At 43.5% G+C, this 21,056-nt stretch overlaps 1 protein-coding gene across 5 annotated transcripts in view; it reads right to left on the reverse strand.

The window, feature by feature from the left end:
* Positions 1–21,056, reverse strand: part of SLX4IP (SLX4 interacting protein) — a 99,001-nt gene that overhangs the window by 17,936 nt on the left and 60,009 nt on the right. For 4 of the 5 annotated variants that reach the window (XM_077926451.1, XM_077926450.1, XM_028722231.2 and 1 more), the window contains 3 exons: positions 19,466–19,589; positions 5,939–6,016; positions 2,465–2,532 (listed from right to left, as the gene is read on the reverse strand). In XM_077926451.1, the coding sequence (XP_077782577.1) occupies positions 2,465–2,532; positions 5,939–6,016; positions 19,466–19,589 (270 nt within the window). The remainder of the gene's footprint in view (positions 1–2,464; positions 2,533–5,938; positions 6,017–19,465; positions 19,590–21,056) is intronic. The other variant, XM_028722232.2, reaches the window with a different exon arrangement.

The following is a 21,056-nucleotide window of genomic DNA, read 5'->3' on the forward strand; positions in this document are numbered from 1 at the left end:
CTTGCCACCATCAGCGGCATAATGCATTATCAGTGGGGAAATATTATTATTTAAGCCACGTATTTAAGAATAGAACACCGGACGTATTTCAGATGTACAAAAACCTTTCTCCTACACAGGACATTCTAAAGCAGTCTAAACAATGTATAAAAGACCACCTAAGAAGCTGGGAGCAGTGCTATCCAAAAAATCTGGTGGGGCAGGGAGAGGTCTAGCCACCATCCTGGTAGTTCAAGAGACCTTCCAACTGACCCATACTTTTTAATGAAAGTTGTACTATGCCCTTTCCTTGTGTGTGTGTCTTTCTCTTAAAAAGCATCTTAAATGACAACAGACAAAAATGACTTCTAAAAGAACCTCAAACAGCTGTCTATACAGTGGTACCTCGGGTTACAAACACCTCGGGTTACAAACACTTCAGGTTACAGACTCCGCTAACCTGGAAGTAGTACCTCGGGTTAAGAAATTTACCTCAGGATGAGAACAGAAATCACGTGGAAGCGGTGTGGCGGTAGTAGGAGGCCCCATTAGCTAAAGTGGTACCTCAGGTAAAGAAAGGTTTCAGGTTAAAAACGGACCTCCGGAACGAATTAAGTTCGTAACCAGAGGTACCACTGGTATATTTGTTCATTCACAGCCGAGAAGACATCAGTGTCCGGCTGCTTCAAATCATGGTACAAAATTATTTCATCAGCAGATTGTCCAGTAATGTTATGTGCAAAAATCATTTCATCTGCAGACCATCCAACAATGAAATGTGCAAAAATAAGGCAGATTCTCAACGGCTGTAGAATCACTGAATGAATGAATGGAAGTTGGAAGTTGGAATAAGGAGGCAACTCCAAAATGGTTGAGCATACATGCATCCTATTTGACAAATTCCTTTCCGCTGTGCTCCCATGAAAGATGTGTTGGAAAGGTCTAAGTGTGAAATTGCCCTCTGAATCCAAGGCTTCCTACTGATGCTTCCTACAGTGGTCAGAAGTGGTGGAACCTGTATATACTCATTTTTGGTCAGCCAACCTAAAAAATAGTGTTAAATCAACTCCCTCTCTGTTTGATTTGGACATGGCTCACAAAGAATGGTTATTTTTTAAAACACACCCAGAAAAAAAAAATCCGTTCTGAAACGCCTTATGATGTTGAGCGTTACAACAAAACAAAACTAGTCCCAGAAGCACTTTTAATTTCTCTCGTGCCAGGCTTTGCTGCCTGCCAATAGTGCCAAGAACCAATGCCCATTGCCCAACTCATTAAAAAGAGACTGGTTACTGTTAGCAGTCTCCAATAGTGTGACAGTCGCCATACACACACACACAATGCTGGAGAAGACTCTTGAGAGTCCCATGGACTGCAAGAAGATCAAACCTATCCATTCTGAAGGAAATCAGCCCTGAGTTTTCACTGGAAGGACAGATCCTGAAGCTGAGGCTCTAATACTTTGGCCACCTCATGAGAAGAGAAGACTCCCTGGAAAAGACCCTGATGTTGGGAAAGATTGAGGGCACAAGGAGAAGGGGACAACAGAGGACGAGATGGTTGGACAGTGTTCTCGAAGCTACTAACATGAGTTTGACCAAATTGCGGGAGGTAGTGGAAGACAGGAGTGCCTGGCGTGCTCTGCTCCATGGGGTCATGAAGAGTCGGACACGACTAAACAACAACATATACCCAACACATTTCACATATACTTTTGAGTTTTTTTTAGAATCACAAAACATACTTCTAATTACTAAATGGATGTTACCTTAACTTCAGCTAAAGTTGGGGATGGATGGATCAATCAATCAGTCACTGTCAGTTTCACCTGTGATCATCCATCCCCCCTATTCATCTGCGGGCTGTTTTTTAATGCAAAAATAGCATTTAAATACATATTTTTCACAATGTATGAACGTCTAACCCTGCCCCCTCTAAACTAGGCATTCTCATCCACATTTTTTTGAGTGTTACAAAACTGGAAGAAGTGCGAAATCCAATGGATGACTCTATTTTGCTCTGGATGTTACTGTGGGAGGTCTGCATCATATTGGAACGTGGCAAATAATTAATTCTGCAAGCATCCCTTGCTGCTTGGTATAGAATGCAGAAGCACTCGAAATTAAAGCATTTAAAATATTTTTTAAAACAAGGTTGTAATTAAAAAAATAAGCTTGTAAAGTCGCTTTATTCTGCACCCTAAGGAACAACCTCGCTTTGCAGAAGTGGTCCGCTTCCCAGAAGTTCTCATCGTTTCCCCTGCTTGGGTGTGTAGCTTGTGATCCCAGAGAACATTTTCTTTACTCCAAGTTTTAAACTACTTGGCCTAAGTATTTTTGTAACATTTTCCATCTCCAGCACGTGCCAAGAATCTGTGAATGGCAAAGGCCAATATAAAAACCACCCACGTTTCTAACCAGCGCATGGCAAAATGTGCTGTTTCTTAATACCCTTCAGTGCGTCCCGGTGCCACACTCTCACTGACCTGAGGAGGTGGACTGGAGTCAAGTCTTGTGACACAAACCACAAATCGGTCAGGAAACACTCGCAGCTCTGCAAAAGAAGTAAGCACAGGGATATTGTGTGTATCTTTGCCCCACACATACTAACAAGCTTAGACGGCCCTCTCTAAGCTGCCTCATCCCTTAAGATTTTAAACACGCAGCACTTTTTTCAACTGGCATCTACGCTAATGGCATTACTTACTCCTCTTGACAGACAAGAGCACCCAAACTGCATAAGCCTCATGGAAATATGCTGAAGTCAATCGCTAGAATTGAAGAAACCCCCCCCAAAAAAACCCAAACCACAAGGTTTTGCCACACACAGAGGACAGAAAATAAAATATTACACTTCTATTTCTTTGCACCTTGCCCAAACATTTTTTTTTCTTTTTGGGAATATGTTTTATTGGGATTTAAAGATCTACACATCATGCAGCACAGAAGCAAAAAAAAAAGAAAGAAAAAGTCTGAATTAGGTTTTCTTTTCTTTTTCTTTCTGTCACAAGATGAGAAGATAGAGTATGACACTAATGATATTCATGCGGGTAGAGTCAGTCCATCATGTTGTCATAAATCTGCTGTTTTCTTTTTTCTTTTTTACCAAAATATGTTTTAATGACACAGCTTTGCCTTTGACTTTCAGACTATTTTTTCACTTAATTTTACAAGTGTAGAGTTGTAACAATAACCAAATACATATCCAGATTTAGATATTTCTCTGAATCTTGAGACTTCCCACGATCCCCTCCATGGGTCCTGTTATCAACTTTTTCAACTGCATATTATTTCATAATCCATATTTGATACCTCTCCGTATTATCCAGGATTAAAAATCCTGCTAATGTTTTCATCTGCTTACAATGGCCTCCTAAATAAATTATAAATTATAAAATTTTCCCATTCTTCATTCATGTTTTTGTCTTCTTGGTTCCTGAGCTTCCTGGTCAATTTTGTCATTTCGGCGTAGTCCAACAGCTTGATTCGCCATACCTCTCTTGCAGGGATTTTGTCTTCTCTCCAATTGCCTAATCATTTCTTAACCCATATCATAACACATGGCATGGAAACTGGACTCCGTGAGCTAGTTGTGGCATTGTGAGAATAGAATGAATGTACCCTTTTTTTATCAAACCTATCCATTCTTAAGGAAACCAGCCCTGAGTGCTCACTGGAAGGACAGATCCTGAAGCTGAGGCTCCAATATTTTGGCCACCTCATGAGAAGAGAAGACTCCCTGGAAAAGACCCTGGTGCTGGGAAAGATGGAGGGCACAAGGAGAAGGGGATGACAGGGGATGAGATGGTTGGACAGTGTTCTCGAAGCTACTAACATGAGTTTGACCAAACTGAGGGAGGCAGTGGAAGACAGGAGTGCCTGGCGTGCTCTGGTCCATGGGGTCACGGACATGACTTAACAACTAAACAACAACAACAACATAAAAACAACTATAGATAACATGCATCCTACATTGCATTCCTTTATCATTCTCATTCCTTTGCTTATATTTCAAGTCCCTGCCTGGAATTTCATCTGATCATAGTATTTTCTCAGATAGCCCGTGGAAGACAGGAGTGCCTGGCGTGCTCTGGTCCATGGGATCACGAAGAGTCGGACATGACTAAACAACAACAACACCCTTTTTTGTTATTCAAATAGTAGCTGTGGGGATGGGGAGATGCTCTCTCTCTCTCTCTCTCTCTCTCTCTCTCTCTCTCTCTCTCTCTCTCTCTGTAGTCCTGAGAGAAACAGCATCTCTGAAATTGCCATTTGCTCATATGTGATGGACTTGGAAAACAAAAAAAAAGTCACAGGATTTTGGGGAATGATACATAATGAGTCCAAAACACCTGGAGGGCCGAGTTTGGGGATGCCTGCAGTAGATAAAGGATTTGAACAGAACATCATGGAAGTAAGGATGGGAAGTCAAAATGTTAAGGAAAGATTGTACTGAAACATAATTGAATTCTTATCCCCCCCCATGCCCCCAAAGTGAAGAACTAGACTGATGCATTTATTTATTTTAAAAACTAAGCACTGCTATAAGAGTAAACATCCAGTGTTTAAAAAAATGTAGCATTAATTTAAAGACGAACATGATTCAAGCAGGGATTTTAGACTAACTCTTAAAAATCCTGAGAGTGATGTTATTTCTGGCAGCGTAAGATTTGATGTCATATCCTCCTATTGCTCCTTGGCTTGGGGAAACATGAAGAGAGACCAGGTCCAATGACATCACCTAGAATCGGTTTTCTACAAGCAGGCCGGGCAACAGCCCTTCCTTGCATGGGCTTGTACCACCCTTTGACAACAGGCCTGACTCACAGAGCAAACTCCACTGATTCACAATCTGGAGACTCGGGGAAGAAAGCGCTGAGTCTTGTCCTCGCAGAAATGTGGTGTGTGGCCCAGCCAATTACCCTGACCCGAGTTAAAAGCAAACTTTAAAAAGATTAAGAAGTTAGTTAGCAGTAAAGAACGACAGGACGACAGCCAGATCCTAACGCAAATATTGGCCCTGATTCAGCAGACGGGCTTCCCTAGACTGTGTTTCAGGGTGCGGCTGAAATGGATCATCAGCACATCAGTGCTTGCTGTTGTGCTTCCGGCAGCTGCAATGTGTTGTCTCCATTCTTCTTGCACGAAAGAATGGCATGTGCACGTGCTGCTGCTGTTTGGTAGCATCCTCCTTCCACCCCACACATAAACATGGGATTGTGTGACATTCAATTGTGTGTGGGGGGGGGTACGTATGTGTGTGCCACATGTATTCACCCTGACATGGTCAACACAACCAGAGAAAACATCACTAGTTCAAGCAAGTGAAAGGGAGAGGGCAGTGGGAGGGGTCATTCCACCCCCAAATCCCACCCACCCGTTCCAGAATACCACTGAGATTGGGGCCATTCTCTTTGTTTTGTAGTTCTTTTTCGAATTATAAGCTTTGCTCCGAAAAATATATGTTTTTCTATCTAATTTAAACATTTCATGTAACTGATGGTATTGTAACCAATCCGTAACATGGCTCCTTACATTTTCCATTGATTTCAGTTTTGGTCCCCCCTCCCTGTAAAGAACAGCAATTCCCTGTAAGTCGCCTACTGTCTATCCATATTAACTCTCTTAATAGTAACAGCCTTGATAGGAGATAGCCATAAAGGTGTTTTCCTTTCCAGCAGATTTTTATATTTCTCCCAAAATCGATAGAGATTATTCCTAAGAATATGGTTCATAAAACTTTTATAAATTTTTGCCTCCCCATGCCAAAGAGATGCATGCCAGCCGAATTTGAAATCATGGCCTTCTAAGTTCAGGATGCCTGCATTCTCCAGTGTAATCCATTCTTTTAACCAACACAAACAGACTGCCTCATAATACATTTGCTGGTCTGGCCATTCTGTAAATAAACCTCTCCTGCCATCACTTGCTTTCTCCAAAGTGTTAAACAAACAGCTTACCGCCATGCTTCCGACCCATAATACATCGAAGATTCGTCCATCTTTTGACAAAGTAGGCTGAAATGTGAAAGTCGCCAGCTGCAACATAAAAAACAAAAACGAGGACAGCCATCAATAGATTTTTAAAAATTGTTTATAGCCAATGGCCATCACAATATAGGCACAAATCACCAGGGCAGGCTTATTGATCCGTGCTGCTTTCACACAAGTAGCACATGTTATCAGAATATGCCTCTACAAAAATCCAGAGAATAGAAATCCACAAAGTAGACTGTAACTTAATCCTAGCCACCAAACAAGCCTGAATTGAAAACAAAACGAAAATGTATGCTTTGCTGTACGGCTTTAAAGTAGGCCAAAAAGCAGTGAATACATCTGCTTCTTTCCTCAAACTGGAAATGTCCCTTGGGGCATCTAAGGATGGCTTGGAAGAAAGGGATAGTCACTTTTCCACACTATTATATTTCCCCCATTGAGAATTTTTCCTCTCTGGTCTCAGAAGCTTGGGGAGGTTCAAATTTGTTTACAAAGTACAGTCAAAATTTGTTTTGTGGACGGGATCCATTCCAGAGGCCCACCCGCAAGCCAAAAATGACGCACGTCAAAGCGTCATGTCTGCGCGCGGCGCGATTTAGTGCTTCTGAGCATTATGTAAGCGACGAACCCAGAAGCAACCTGTTCCGGTACTTCTGTGTTTGCTGCAGACGTTCGCCGAAGCGGAGGCGGATGCAGAACAAGGTCTGACTGTAGATGCAATTGTTGCGGCAAATGCTCAAGAATCAGCTATAAGTTGCATTCCTTCCTGCACAGTATATACTACATCCCTGGATAAAATGCAATGGCTTCCATGGCCTTAATTCTTTTGCAAACAGTTTAATCTGAACCAGGTGAATGACACATAGTAAATAATAATAATAATAATAATAATAATAATAATAATAATAACAACAACAACAATAGTAAATTTTATTTATATCCCGCCCTCCCCAGCTGAAGCCGGGCTCAGGGCGGCTAACAACAATAAAACAGTACAAAAGTACAGCACAAACAAAATCCTGCTTGAATGGGCTTTATAGTATTACACTAGAGTGGTACCTTGGGTTAAGAACTTAATTCATTCCAGAGGTCCGTTCTTAACTTGAAACTGTTCTTAAGCTAATGGGGCCTCCCGCTGCCGCCATCTGATTTCTGTTCTCATCCTGAAGCAAAGTTCTTAAACCGAGGCACTATTTCTGGGTTAGCAAAGTCTGTAACCTGAAGCGTCTGTAACCTGAGGTACCACTGTATTCATATTTTTCAACTGTATTGAAAAGTAAGTACAGTGAACCCTTGGGTTGCGAACGAGTTCCATGTGGGATGCACATTTGCAACCCGCAACATTCACAACCCGCAGAGTTCACAACCTGCATCTGCGTGTGCTGTGATTCGGCGCTTCTGCACATGCACGATTTAGCGCTTCTGCACATGTGCGACCGCCGAAACCCGGAAGTAACCCACTCTGGTACTTCCGGGTTTCGGCGGCCCGCAACCCAAAAAAATGCAGCCTGAAGCGTCTGTAACCCAAGGTATGACACTTGCTATAAATCTACCTTCCTTATTTTATTTTTTCCCCATAAAAATATTTATTTCGACAAAGTAATAATCATACATAAATAAGAATAAAAATGTGCACCCCGCCACCGAGGCCATTCCATCGTAACTATCCAACCTCCCAAAATTTCAACGCCTCTTGCGATGGTTTGACCCCTTTCCGTTTTAGCAGTACAAATTCTACAAACACCCTCCATATCTCCTCAAAATCACTTCTCCTCCATATTCCCCATCTTACCTTAATAGCACTTGTTTATCATTAATACCTATATCCCACACATCTTTTATACCATTCTTCCATTTTATATTCTGCTTGCCCCTTCCACTTCCTAGCTATCATAATTCATGCAGCTGTCAATAAATTTGTGAGCAAGTCCTTCCCAGCCTGTGAACCTTCTACCCCATCGTAAATTAATAATAATGCTACCTCTGGGCTTTCAGTCAGCTTTAACCCAGTGATTTCTGTTATCTCCTTAAACACCCTTTGCCAAAGGAATGTACATATTTACACCCCCACCACATGTGAACATAATTCCCGGTTTCCTGGCATCCCCTTCAACATAACACCGAATATTCATTGTTTATTTGATTTAATCTGACTGGTGTTAAATACCATTAATTTATAAAAAAATTCTTTTATTCTTATGGACAACATTTTCTTTCTTTTTTTCTTTTTAAAGATTTGATTGTTATCATTCACTTTAACACACCAAACAGAAAAAGAAAGCAAATTTCCATCACCACCAAACAAAAAAGAAGAGAATTAATACATCAATAGCCTTCAAATCATAAAATAAAAGTGGTCTTTTTCTATCGACCAGACTTCCTGTCTATTCCTTATTACAGATTCTGTATCATTTGTTCATTGCCATTACATAACTAGTTTTGTTCAAGTTTAATAACCCTTGATCTATTAAGAGGTTTTACATCATTCTTACAACTGCTACTGAAATTATTCGTACGCTGCAAATGACCTTAGACTACAATTGTTATTTTTCAAATATATTTTAAAAGCTTCCCATTTTGAGATAAATACCTGTTTTGGTTTATTTTATATTTTCCCCCTGTCATGCTATGTAATTCCGCATATTCAGCCAATTTTTGAATCCATTCTAATGTTGACGGGACTTTGTCACTTTTCCAATTTGCCGCAACGAGAACTCTTGCTGCAACCGTGGCATATAAGAAGATCTCTTTAACATTTCCAAGGTACATTTCTCCCATATTTTCCCCCAGCTTTGACTATCTGTCTGCCCCGTTGTCTCCTTTCCCCACACCTCTAAATCTACCTTCCTTATAAAGTCATTCAAAATCTCCTAGTTTATCTCTAGTAAATGCAATGATAAGAAAATAACTGCTGAAAATTGTGGTTGCTTTGCTCCTTCTCCTCCTGTGCTATACTAGGAGCCAAGCCTTGGCATTACAGTGGTACCTTGGGTTAAGTACTTAATTCGTTCCGGAGGTCCGTACTTAACCTGAAACTGTTCTTAACCTGAAGCACCACTTTAGCTAATGGGGCCTCCCGCTGCCGCCAGAGCACGATTTCTGTTCTCATCCTGAAGCAAAGTTCTTAACCCGAGGTACTATTTCTGGGTTAGTGGAGTCTGTAACCTGAAGCGTATGTAACCCGAGGTACCATTGTATATCTGAACCTGGTCTTGTGGTCAGTGGCGTAGCGTGGGTTGTCAGCACCCGGGGCAAGGCAAGTAATTTGCGCCCCCTAACCCGTGGATTTGCGCCCCCTAACCTGTGGATTTGCCCTAACCCCAGATGTTGCGCCCGGTGCGGCCGGCCCCCCTGCACCCCCCACGCTACGCCACTGCTTGTGGTTTGTCATCCTCTAAACAAGTGTTTCTTAAACTTGGGTCCCTGGCTGCAGTTGGACTGCAACTCCCATCATCCCTGACCACGGGTCCTCCTTACTAGGGATGATGGGAGTTGTAGTCAACAGCAGCTGGGAACCTAAATCGAGAAATGCTGTTCTAAACAAACTACAAGCTGTAACTAAAGTTTGTTCGCGGCTTACTCCTCATGGCTTTTTTTTGTGTGGGGTGTGTGTAAAATATTGCTGAGTTCCTGGAAGCCCAGCAGGAACAGGGGAAGGAGCGATGTGCTGGTGGTTTTCTCACTGTGCACCAGTACTTCTTCATGCAGCGCCTAGTTAAACTAGGAAACTCCCTTCATCAGGAGGCTGCAATGGCCAGTGACTTTGATGGCTTTAAAAGATGAACAAGCAACTTCACAGAGGACAGGACTGGTGGCTACTAGCCATGACGGCTCGGCTCGGCATCCACAGTAGGAAGCAGCAATGGATCTAAATGCCAGTTATTGGACGCAGGTGGTGAGCCACTGAGCCTCTTGGGCTTGCCGATCAGAAGGTTGGCGGTTCGAATCCCCATGACGGGGTGAGCTCCCGTTGCTCTGTCCCAGCTCCTGCCAACCTAGCAGTTCAAAAGCACACCAGTGCAAGTAGATAAATAGGCACCGCTGTGGCGGGAAGGTAAACGGCGTTTCCGTGCGCTCTGTTTTCCATTATGATGTCCCGTTGCACCAGATGCAGTTTAGTCATGCTGGCCACATGACCCAGAAAGCTGTCTTCAGACAAATGCCGGCTCCCTCAGCCTGAAAGTGAGGTGAGCGCCGCAACCCCAGTCACCTTTGACTGGACTTAACTGTCCAGCAGTCCTTTACCTTTTTACTTTTTACCTTACATGCAAACCAGGCCGTTGCATTTATTTAAAGACTTGCCCAAACCACATGGGTGAGAGAAGGCACTTTATGTCTTTCCACACTACTCTTTAAAATGCAATAATTAGCAGTTTACCTGCATGGAGCCATCTTAATTCATGATTTACCTGCTATTAGGAACAAGTAGTAATTAAAGATATCCCATGGATCTCTAGTGTTTAGCTCCATGACACACTGACTCATATTTAACTGTTGCTGCGGAGCGGTGTTTTACTGCCGCTCTGCGTGTGACTTCACAAATACATTGGCTCCAAAAGTCACCATTGTCTAGGGAGGTCAGGTTTGGGGACCGAATCGGCCATTTGTCGTTCTGATGACCTGGTCCAGGAGAGAGATGGGCGAGTGAGAGCCTGTTAATCTGGCTGGCTGTCTCAGCAGCTTTGGACACCATTGCTCACAATATTCCCCTGAACCATTTCAAAAGATTAGGGATCAGAGATTTTGTATTGCAGCAGTTCCATTTTACATGTGAAGAAATGTAGCTACACATCAGCCTTGAAATCTTACTAACTTAGAGAGGATCTGCAAAGAGGAGTGGGACAAAATACTCCCTGAGATGTGTGAAAACCTGGTGGCCACCTACAAGAAACGTCTGACCTCTGTAATTGCCAACAAGGGTTTTGCCACCAAGTACTAAGTCATCTTTTGCAAAAGGATCAAATACTTATTTCACTCGTTATAATGCACATCAATCTCTGACTTTTGTCTTCTGGGTTTCTGGGGGTTTTCCTGTTATTCTGTCTCTCACAGCTACAATAAACCTACCATTAAAATTATGGACTGGTCATTTCTTCGTCAGTGGACAAACGGGCAAAGTTAGCAGGGGATCAAATACTTTCCCCCCCTCACCGTATGTGGACATGGCGACACTCAACAGCCAAAAATAAAGAGACCCCAAAAGGCGAAATGCTTGTGGGGGGAGGAATGACTGGAACGTTTTTCGGACTATCTGAGAAAATACTATGATCAGATGAAATTCCAGGCAGGGACTTGAAATATAAGCAAAGGAATGAGAATGATAAAGGAATGCAATGTAGGATGCATGTTATCTATAAATTAAATGGGAGCTAGGATACAACCTTGCTTAACTCCATTTGTGGCTGGTACGGATTCTGTGAGCTGCCCATTTATACAGCAATACAATTTCAGCACAGTGTTTTTATGTTGTTGTTGTTTGTCATTTAGTCGTGTCCGACTCTTCGTGACCCCATGGACCAGAGCATGCCAGGCACTCCTGTCTTCCACTGCCTCCCACAGTTTGGTCAAACTCATGTTGATTGCTTCGAGAACACTGTCCAACCATCTCGTCCTCTGTTGTCCCCTTCTCCTTGTGCCCTCCATCTTTCCCAACATCAGGGTCTTTTCCAGGGAGTCTTCTCTTCTCATGAGGTGGCCAAAGTGTTGGAGCCTCAGCTTCAGGATCTGTCCTTCCAGTGAGCACTCAGGGCTCATTTCGTTCAGAATGGATAAGTTTGATCTTCCTGCAGTCCATGGGACTCTCAAGAGTCTCCTCCAGTGTTTTTATACAGACATTTAATCAAGAACAACAATCTTTTATCTATACTTGAAGAGTCCAACTTATCCCACAGTCTTAATCGAGAGATGGACTCAAATGCAGCTTCCAAATCAATGAAAGCTGCGTATAGCACGGCACCTGGTTTCTTAACATAATTATCTATCAAATGGGTTGGTACAAAGTAATGGTCTATACTGGATCTGCCTTGTCTAAACCCAGTTTGCTCTGCGGCAAAAACAGCTTCATCAGTTATCCAATCAACAAGCTTACTGTAAAGATGCTTAGCATATAATTTGCTAATTACAGGTAGCAAACTAACCAGATCAGATGAAAGGCCCTTTTTGAATAGACTACTGCATAACATTTAAGGCAGTAGATAAAGGATTTGAACATAAACATCATGGGAGCAAAGATGGGAAGTCAAAATATTAAGGAAAGACGGCAGTGAAACTTAATTGAATTTGTTAAATTGTATGAAAATCAATAAAACATTATTTTTTTGAGGGGGGGGAGAGAATTTACGTGCAGGTATGGTTCCAGAAAATAGCATGGTGTGGCTCCCTGGCAACTAGAGTGCTGAAGGGCCCTATCCTGTTGCCAATGCAATTTAATATTTACCGTATTTTTTGCTCTATAAGACTCACTTTTCCCCTCCTAAAAAGTAAGGGGAAATGTGTGTGTGTCTTATGGAGCGAATGCAGGCTGCACAGCTATCCCAGAAGCCAGAACAGCAAGAGGGATTGCTGCTTTCACTTTGCAGCGATCCCTCTTGCTGTTCTGGCTTCTGAGATTCAGAATATTTTTTTTCTTGTTTTCCTCCTCCAGAAACTAGGTGCGTCTTGTGTTCTGGTGCGTCTTATAGAGAGAAAAATACGGTATGTGCAACTGCTGAGAACGGCTATTAGGAGAGTTGGAGCAAAGTGTCATCAGTATGTGGATGACACCCAGCTCTATTTCCCTGTAACATTTGAGTCAGGAGAGGCTGCGCATGTCATGGATCTGTGCCTGGAAGCAGCAATGTAGTGGATGAGAGCCAATAAGCCAAGACTGGATCCTGACATTATTTTTAGGAGGCTTAAACACCTCCACAGAAATTCAAAGTTTCCCTAAAGCCTAGTTCCTCATCGCGGCATGTAGGCTTGAGAGAAAAAGCGTATGATCTACGAGGAGGAAAAAATTGTTTCCGCTGGGAGTTGGAACTCATTCAAATGATACCAATTTCACTTGGAAAAGTGCCTTTGATATGACAACTACAGACAAAGGCCTTTGTCACTCTGTTCACACCCCTGTGGTTAGAGATTAGAAAAATTAGAGGAGCTGATCAACAGCCGCATCCTATGTCTTTAGTGTGTTGAATGCAAAAGACCCTAAATGCAAACTGACAGCGCCAACATTTTCTTTTCGTTTGTTTTTAAAATAGCTGTTTCTATTTAGGCGGCAGCAACATTTTCATTTTGAAAAAAGAATAAATTCCTGAGGGTTAGCCAGGTTAGCCCACGGCAGCTGCCACAACCAAAATTCTTGTGGCTCCTTGAAGATTAATCACTTATGTAGAATAAGCTTTTAGGGGCCACTGGATGTAGGTAATGGCCCTCTATCCAGTCAGCTTATCATCTCAGGCACCTGCCCGTGGAGGCTCCAGCCTACCACAAATGCTTATATTAGCAGTTGGAAATAAGCCCCAATTTGGCCCGCAAGGCCATCCCCAATAAGCTACGCTTCCACTCTGCAGGGAAGTGGGACCGATTTGGATGGATCTAAATGGTTTCCAGAGGGATGTTTTATCTCATGTTGATGGTCTTTCAGCTGATTCCCTGGAACGCGGAGTTAACCAGGGTTATTGACTGTCTGGCTCTGATTGCATGGAATCTGGACAGCCCCGTGGTTTTCTCCAGGGCTAAGGGCAATGAAAGGACACGGGTGGTGCTGTGGGTAAAACCACAGGGCCTCTTGGGCTTGCCGATCAGAAGAGATCGGTGGTTCGAATCCCCGCGACGGGGTGAGCTCCCGTTGCTCAGTCCCTGCTCCTGCCAACCTAGCAGTTCGAAAGCACATCAAAGTGCAAGTAGATAAATAGGTACCACTGTGGCAGGAAGGTAAACGGCGTTTCCGTGCGCTGCTCTGGTTCACCAGAAGTGGCTTAGTCATGCTGGCCACATGACCTGGAAGCTGTACGCCGGCTCCCTCGGCCAATAAAGTGAGATGAGCGCCGCAACCCAAGAGTCAGCCACGACTGGACAAATTGTCAGGGGTCCCTTTACCTTTACCATTAAGGGCAATGAAACAATCACTGATATGGTTAGAGCGCCAGAAAACTCTTTCTGAGTCAGACCGGACACGGGTTAGACCTCAACGTCGACACTACCAAGTGGCGATAGCGACGGCGAAGAGGACCTTCTTCACCGCCTCTATTGCATCTGCAGAAAACAGCAGCAGGAGACTCTTTCAGGCAGTTCGTAATTTAGCAGACCCACCTTTGCTGTCAGGGCCCTGTAAGGACCTCAAAAATAAAAAATAAAAAAAAAAAATCCCAGGGGTCAAAAAAGGTTATTTATGTATGCCACTACTGCGCCCCATGTTTTGTTAGCACCCAAATGGAAAACGAGCAAGGTCCCAACCAAAGAAGAATGGCAACTTAAATCGATGGAGTATGCGCAGCTTGCGGACCTAACATATAGTAATAAGAGAACAAGAAGAACATACATTTAAAGAAGACTGAAAAATGTTTATTGAATATATGGGGGAAATTGTGTACACTTGAAAAAGTTGGCAGCATTAAGATAAATTCAACAGTGTAAATAAGTTTTGATGGATGGAATAATGGAATAATGAATGGTTTAGTTTATGTAAAATATGCAGGGATTTATGTTATGCAAAATGAACCATGGAAAGAGAAGAAGGGAAGTCATTGATAGTTTAAGGTTGTTAAGCAACCTTTTAACTTGTAAAGAAAATTTAATAAAAATGTGTGTGTGTGTGTGTGAGAGAGAGAGAGGGGGGGGAGAGAGAGAGAGAGAGAGAGGGAGGGATTTTCGAGTTAACCACAGAAACCACAGCATGCTGGACTAAGCTTGGTGCTGCAAGTAGTGTTGTTTTGCCCCTAATTATAGCATTTTGAAGGAAGCGGTATTTCAGCCTCCTTGGTTTGCTTTGCAAGTCCCTGAACTTGCCCGGTCACTTGCAGCCTCCTCCGGAAAGCTTACTAAGGCAGTACCTGACAAGTTGACTTGGACATCGATGAGGCTGCCAGCAAGAATCTGCAGCACAGGATTGAGCAGCGTAAAGCTGTCTCCCACGGCTATTAAAGACCGTTCACCTGGGGAGCCTGGGAAAATGCCTTTTTTGCTGCTGAGTTATCCGAAATAGCCTGGCAGGTGTGCCCTTCCCAGCAAAAACTGGCAGCTGAAGAGCTTTGCGACTGAATTCAGCAAAGCCTTCTTCAAAACCACAAAGCAGGCCTTAGGAGGCCCACAGTGATCCAAAACATTTCTGTACGTGTCACTGCCATTGTTTGCTCTGTTCCAAAATCTCAGTATTTCCCCCCACTTTACTGCCCAGTCATTTTAGATTAGAAATACTCTGTTCTTTGCTTCTCAGTTATGTTTTAAGACAGGCCATTTTTCTTTGCTGCAGGGACCGAAAACCTCACATATCTGGAAAAAATACATTAAAATCAAAAGTATATATATATATTAAAAAATGTGACACACAGTAGATGAGATAATTGGTTGAAGCAGAAGTTCGCAAGAGTGCTAAAAGATTTGATTGTCTAATCTGGCTAATTTCTTTTAAGAGCGTAACAATTGTTAGCCCATGTAGGCACATAAATATTTAGCATCCCTACTAGCATATCCAGCTCTCTGCATTTTTGGGACGTTTAATGATATCTAATCCCTTAATTATCTTTCTCCGCTCAATATTTCAACAGCGAAGCCTCGAAGCTACAGAAAAGAGCTTTCATTTAAAGTTTGCCTGCTGCTCCCAGTAAAAAAATTCCAGAGCAGGTCAAATGCTTGAGAAATCCCATTGAAACTTGTGAAATATATACCGGGGGGGGGGGGGGCAGGTAATGAGAACGGTCATGACCATCAATAGCACCCTGCGTCAAATCTTTCCTTTGGGGTTCAAAGAACTTTCGGACAATTTTTGGGTGGTGGTGGGAAGCTGCAGGGGAAACAGAGAAAGGGGGTGATTCATTACGTTCGTTCGTATAAGTATAAAATCACAATCAATGATGTCAAATTACAATAATCCCTCCTATAGGGCAGCCTGCCTGCCTGAATCTCTCTCCTGCAATCCTTCTCTAGGGGCAGTTGGTGGCAGATAGCCCTGAGAAGTGGCTGGCGAGTGGAAATGGATAGATATATAGGAGCCAGCATGGTGTAGTGGTTAAGAGCGGTGGACTTGTAATCTGGTGAACCGGGTTCAATTCCCCGCTCCTCCACATGCAGCTGCTGGGTGACCTTGGGCTAGTCACACTTCTCTGAAGTCTCTCAGCCCCACTCACCTCACAGAGTGTTTGTTGTGGGGGAGGAAGGGAAAGAAGATTGTTAGCCACTTTGAGACTCTTTAAGGGGAGTGAAAGGCGGGATATCAAGTCCAAACTCTTCTTTTTCCCATTCTCACATCTATCTACTGTCAGCAATTTTGTCTGGAAACCTAGTGAGATGAACCAAAGGGATATGAGCAGTGCCTGATTTACGTATTAACCTAAACAAGCTATAGCTTAGGGCCCCACACTCTTGGGGGCCCCCCAAAAAAATTAAAGGGGGAAAAACTGGATGTACATTTCCAAAATATAAGATAAAAAACAAATAAAATAAAACCTACATACAGCAACAGTGTTTTGTGTTGTGTAGGCTCCTATGATGTAAGTAATGGGCCTCGCCTGCTAGCCTGCTCCCTAAAATATCACTGGTTTGCTCATTTCTATACATAGGGTGCCTGCATTCTGCATGGACTGGTTGCATGTCAACATGTGCAAATGGCTTTAGATACCTATTAGGTCCATAAATTACCATATAACATATATTCAACACAAAAAAACAGCAACAATTTGTTGTTGACAAAGGACAGCTGGACATATAAAGGGCCCCATTACTTCAGTAGCTTAGGGCAGTGTTTCCCAACCTTGTGCCTCCAGCTGTTTTTGAACTACAACTCCCATCATCCCTGACTAGCAAGACCAGTGGCAAGGGATGATGGGAATTGTAGTCCAAAAACAGCTGGAGGCACAAGGTTGGGAAACACTGGCTTAGGGCCTCATCAAACCTAAATCCGGCCCTGGATATGAGAGTTCTGGACGGGAAAGGATTTGAGCCCAATTCATGCGCCACTCACATATTGCCATGTTCACGGAGAAGTGAGGCTGAGCTTTAATGTGTGCCACTCCCGACATCGCTACCTGCTTCTGCAGCAAATGTGTGTTGGGTTGGGTTCTCTGCAATGAAATTCTGGTGCAAGAGCATCTGCTGTTGACTTGGGGCTCAGTCAGTGGTGTAGCGTGGGGAGGCTACGGGGCGATTACCCCAGGCACAAAATGATTAAGGGCACAAAATCTCAATACTCAGTGTTGAATATAACGAGAGCATCCACCACTCTGGCGAGACAGTTCGCGGGCAGGTAGGGTCTTAGCCTGCGTACCAGGTGGAGCTGGTAGACAGCTGCCCTGGACACAGAATTAACCTGCGCCTCCATGGACAGCTGTGAGTCCAAAATGACTCCCAGGCTGCGCACCTGGGGTGGAAGGTTTATGATGGGGTGGAAGGTTTGCAGGCTATGAAGGGCTTGCTCACAGCTGCACGAATTGTGATAGCTAGGGAGTGTAAGGGGCAAGCAGAATATAAAATGGAAGAATGGTACAAAGAGGTGTGGGGTATAGCTATTAATGATAAATTAAAATGTGCCATTAAGGTAAGACAGGGAATATGCAGGAGAAATGATTTCGAGGAGATATGGAGGCTGTTTGTAGAATTCGTACTGTTAAAATGGAAAGGGGTCAAACCATCGCAAGAGGCGTTTAAATTTTGGGAGGTTGGATAGTTACGATGGAATGGTCTCGGTGGTGGGGTGCACATTGTTATTCTTATTTATTTATGATTATAACTTTGTTGGGGGAAAATTGCCTTCTGGTCCAAAAAAAATTGGCAATCTCTGATCCAGAGTGTATGTCCTCAGGCTGCAGGTGGGACTTTACATGGCTGAAGAGAAAACATTTCCATAAAACTTAATTCAAAAGCATCCAAGCAGGAAACTAGTATGTTACAGAGAACATGAGTCAAGAACTTCCCCCGGCATCTAGTTGTCTAATTTTTGTGCGTAGAGCTTTTCATTTTGCCAGATCCATTCATATGAGCTCCCAGCCATGGTCTGAAGCAGTTTAGACCAGGCACAGGTTTACCATCTCATCTGCTATTAGTGTGAATTAGGACTACAAAGTGTGGAAGAGAAAGCAAACAGACTAGTTGCCCCACTTTCCAAGAAGCCAGGCCTGTAATAATCCAGTCAAAACAGGCACACAGGCAACTCCTCCCAGCACATACATTTATTACTGTTTATTTCCGTAAAACCATCAGTGTGTGTGGCATTTTACAAAGCAACAAAGAAGAAAGGCAGTCCTCCGTCCCGGGGAACTTACAATTTAAATTTCAACAGCAGGAGAGGCAACAGAGGGAAAGGCAGAGCAAAGGAGAATGGGATGGATATGCACAAATGCAAATAAAAATGTTGTGAAAACTAGGCAGATCTTCTCTCGCTATCCGTACTACAAGAAATCCGGAGGGGTGGGGATGGAGGCTTTTCTGTCCCACCTCCTAAGAGCTTATCCAACTGATCAAACCAAAACATTCTCCAAACTCATTTTACTCATTCATTTGCAGGACATCCTTTTCACACTATCCCTTCCAGACACAGTAGCCGTAGGGAGAAAAACTTGGGGTGCACAAAGTCTTCTGAAAATGGGGAAAGGATATCCATACTGCTTTTAGAAATAAGACTAGGCAATATCAGCCCCAAAACAGCAAATGGAGAGCAGAGAGATGCAATTTCTTGCTTTTCTAGTAAAAAACAAAAAAGGCTTTAGAATAGCAGTAGTAAATTGGTGGCTCGTGGGGCAAATCCAGTTCACCAGATGCCCTACTATTCACTCATGATATAACCTAGTGGCTATTTTAAAGAAGCAAGCCAGCAAAAATGAACAAATGCCCTATTAGCTCCATGAAGCTGTGTTCACCCTATATGAGACAATTTTCATCCTAAGGCCGAAGCAAACCAAGGGACCAGCCTGAGCCATGGAGTTTTGCTAGTCGGCCCTATCAGTCACTAGCTAATTCGCTGCCATCCAGTGAAATTCTTCTTTCTATTCACCCCAACAGTGGGTTGTTGTCTTTTCAGGTGGTAGACTGACTGTCTTATGGGTCTATACTGAATTCTGGACCATTGTACCCCAATGGACAGGATGCCTTGTGCTGGCTTGACCCAATGACTGTATCCCCCTCCAAGCCAACATTACCATAGGCAAAATAATTTCTAATGGCACTCAGCTATTTCCAAGGTGTTCAGCCTGTCTATTTGATGGGAGTCTAGGTAATGAGACAATTGAACACTCAAAAGCTTAAGCAAAAAAACAACTGGGGGGAAATCGCACTGCGTTTGTTGTTATAAGCAGCTCCTACCTTTCAGAGACAAAGGATTAACTTTTGCGTGTTCCGTTTCCTTCGACTGTCCGTGCCGTTTGCGACCTTTCAGGTACTGCGTCACCCTTGAATCAACCACATCTTTTAGCAGCAAGCAGACATCCTAGAAGAAATATTTGTTTTCAGACAGGTTGGAGCATCTTCTATAAGGTCTGAGAAACCACTCATGAATTCTCAGATTTGTTTATCGTGAAGAGTCTTTGCAAACAAGCTGAAAAGCAATGCAGGCTGCAGTTCTAAACTTGATTTGAAATCAACTGCATATATTTCTAAGTACATCATGGTCATTCCTAGATCCACGTATACTAAGTGAGCATTTTGGACATCGTAGAGGAGAGAAATAATAGAAAATAGATTAGTGACAAATCCCTGAGCAATCTTACAGCTGAGGGCAGGAGCAACAAAGTGACTGCTCTTTGCTTTTGTACCGTACTTTGTAGACATCAGTCAAAATAAAGAGACGTCCCTCAAGCTTGCAGGCAAAGGGATTTGGCAAACAGGAGAAGGCAAGCAAAGTGGGGGAGGTAACCAAAGGTAAGCATCAAGATTGACGCTGCTTAGTTGCTGTCTTTTAAATGGAAAGGCAGAATATAAATGCAACACATCACTGCCCTTATTCTTCCTTAAAGGTAAAGGTACCCCTGCCCGTACGGGCCAGTCTTGACAGACTCTAGGGTTGTGCGCCCATCTCACTCAAGAGGCCGGGGGCCAGCGCTGTCCGGAGACACTTCCGGGTCACGTGGCCAGCGTGACATCGCTGCTCTGGCGAGCCAGAGCTGCACATGGAAACGCCGTTTACCTTCCCGCTAGTAAGCGGTCCCTATTTATCTACTTGCACTCGGAGGTGCTTTCGAACTGCTAGGTTGGCAGGTGCTGGGACCGAGCAACGGGAGCGCACCCCGCCGCGGGGATTCGAACCACCGACCTTTCGATCGGCAAGCCCTAGGCGTTGAGGCTTTTACCCACAGCGCCACCCACGTCCTCTTATTCTTCCTTAGGCAAATCTAAATGTTTTCTTTTCTACATATGCTGCTCTATGGGCTGCTATGACATACAGGAAGCAGTGAGACCGGCACACCCCTTCAGTTGGGAGTGAAGAGAAGCAAGAGGAAGGAAGGAAGGAAGGAAGGAAGGAAGGAAGGAAGGAAGGAAGGAAGGAAGGAAGGTGCTCCTTTGCCACAATAGCACAAATAGAAGAAGAAGAAGAGTTTGGATTTGATATCCTGCCTTTCACTCCCCTTCAGGAGTCTCAAAGCGGCTAACATTCTCCTTTCCCTTCCTCCCCCACGACAAACACTCTGTGAGGTGAGTGGGGCTGAGAGACTTCAGAGAAGTGTGACTAGCCCAAGGTCACCCAGCAGCTGCATGTGGAGGAGCGGAGACGCGAACCCGGTTCCCCAGATTACGTGACTACCGCTCTTAACCACTACACCACACTGGCTCTCCTGCAGCTTCAGCTGTTCTATAAGATCATGAACTCCAGATCATACATGCAGGCAGTATCTTCAAATCTATCTATATCTATCTATATCTATCTATCTATCTATCATCTATCTATCTATCTATCTAT

The sequence above is a fragment of the Podarcis muralis genome, chromosome 3, assembly GCF_964188315.1.
Source record: "Podarcis muralis chromosome 3, rPodMur119.hap1.1, whole genome shotgun sequence".
NCBI lineage: Eukaryota > Metazoa > Chordata > Lepidosauria > Squamata > Lacertidae > Podarcis > Podarcis muralis.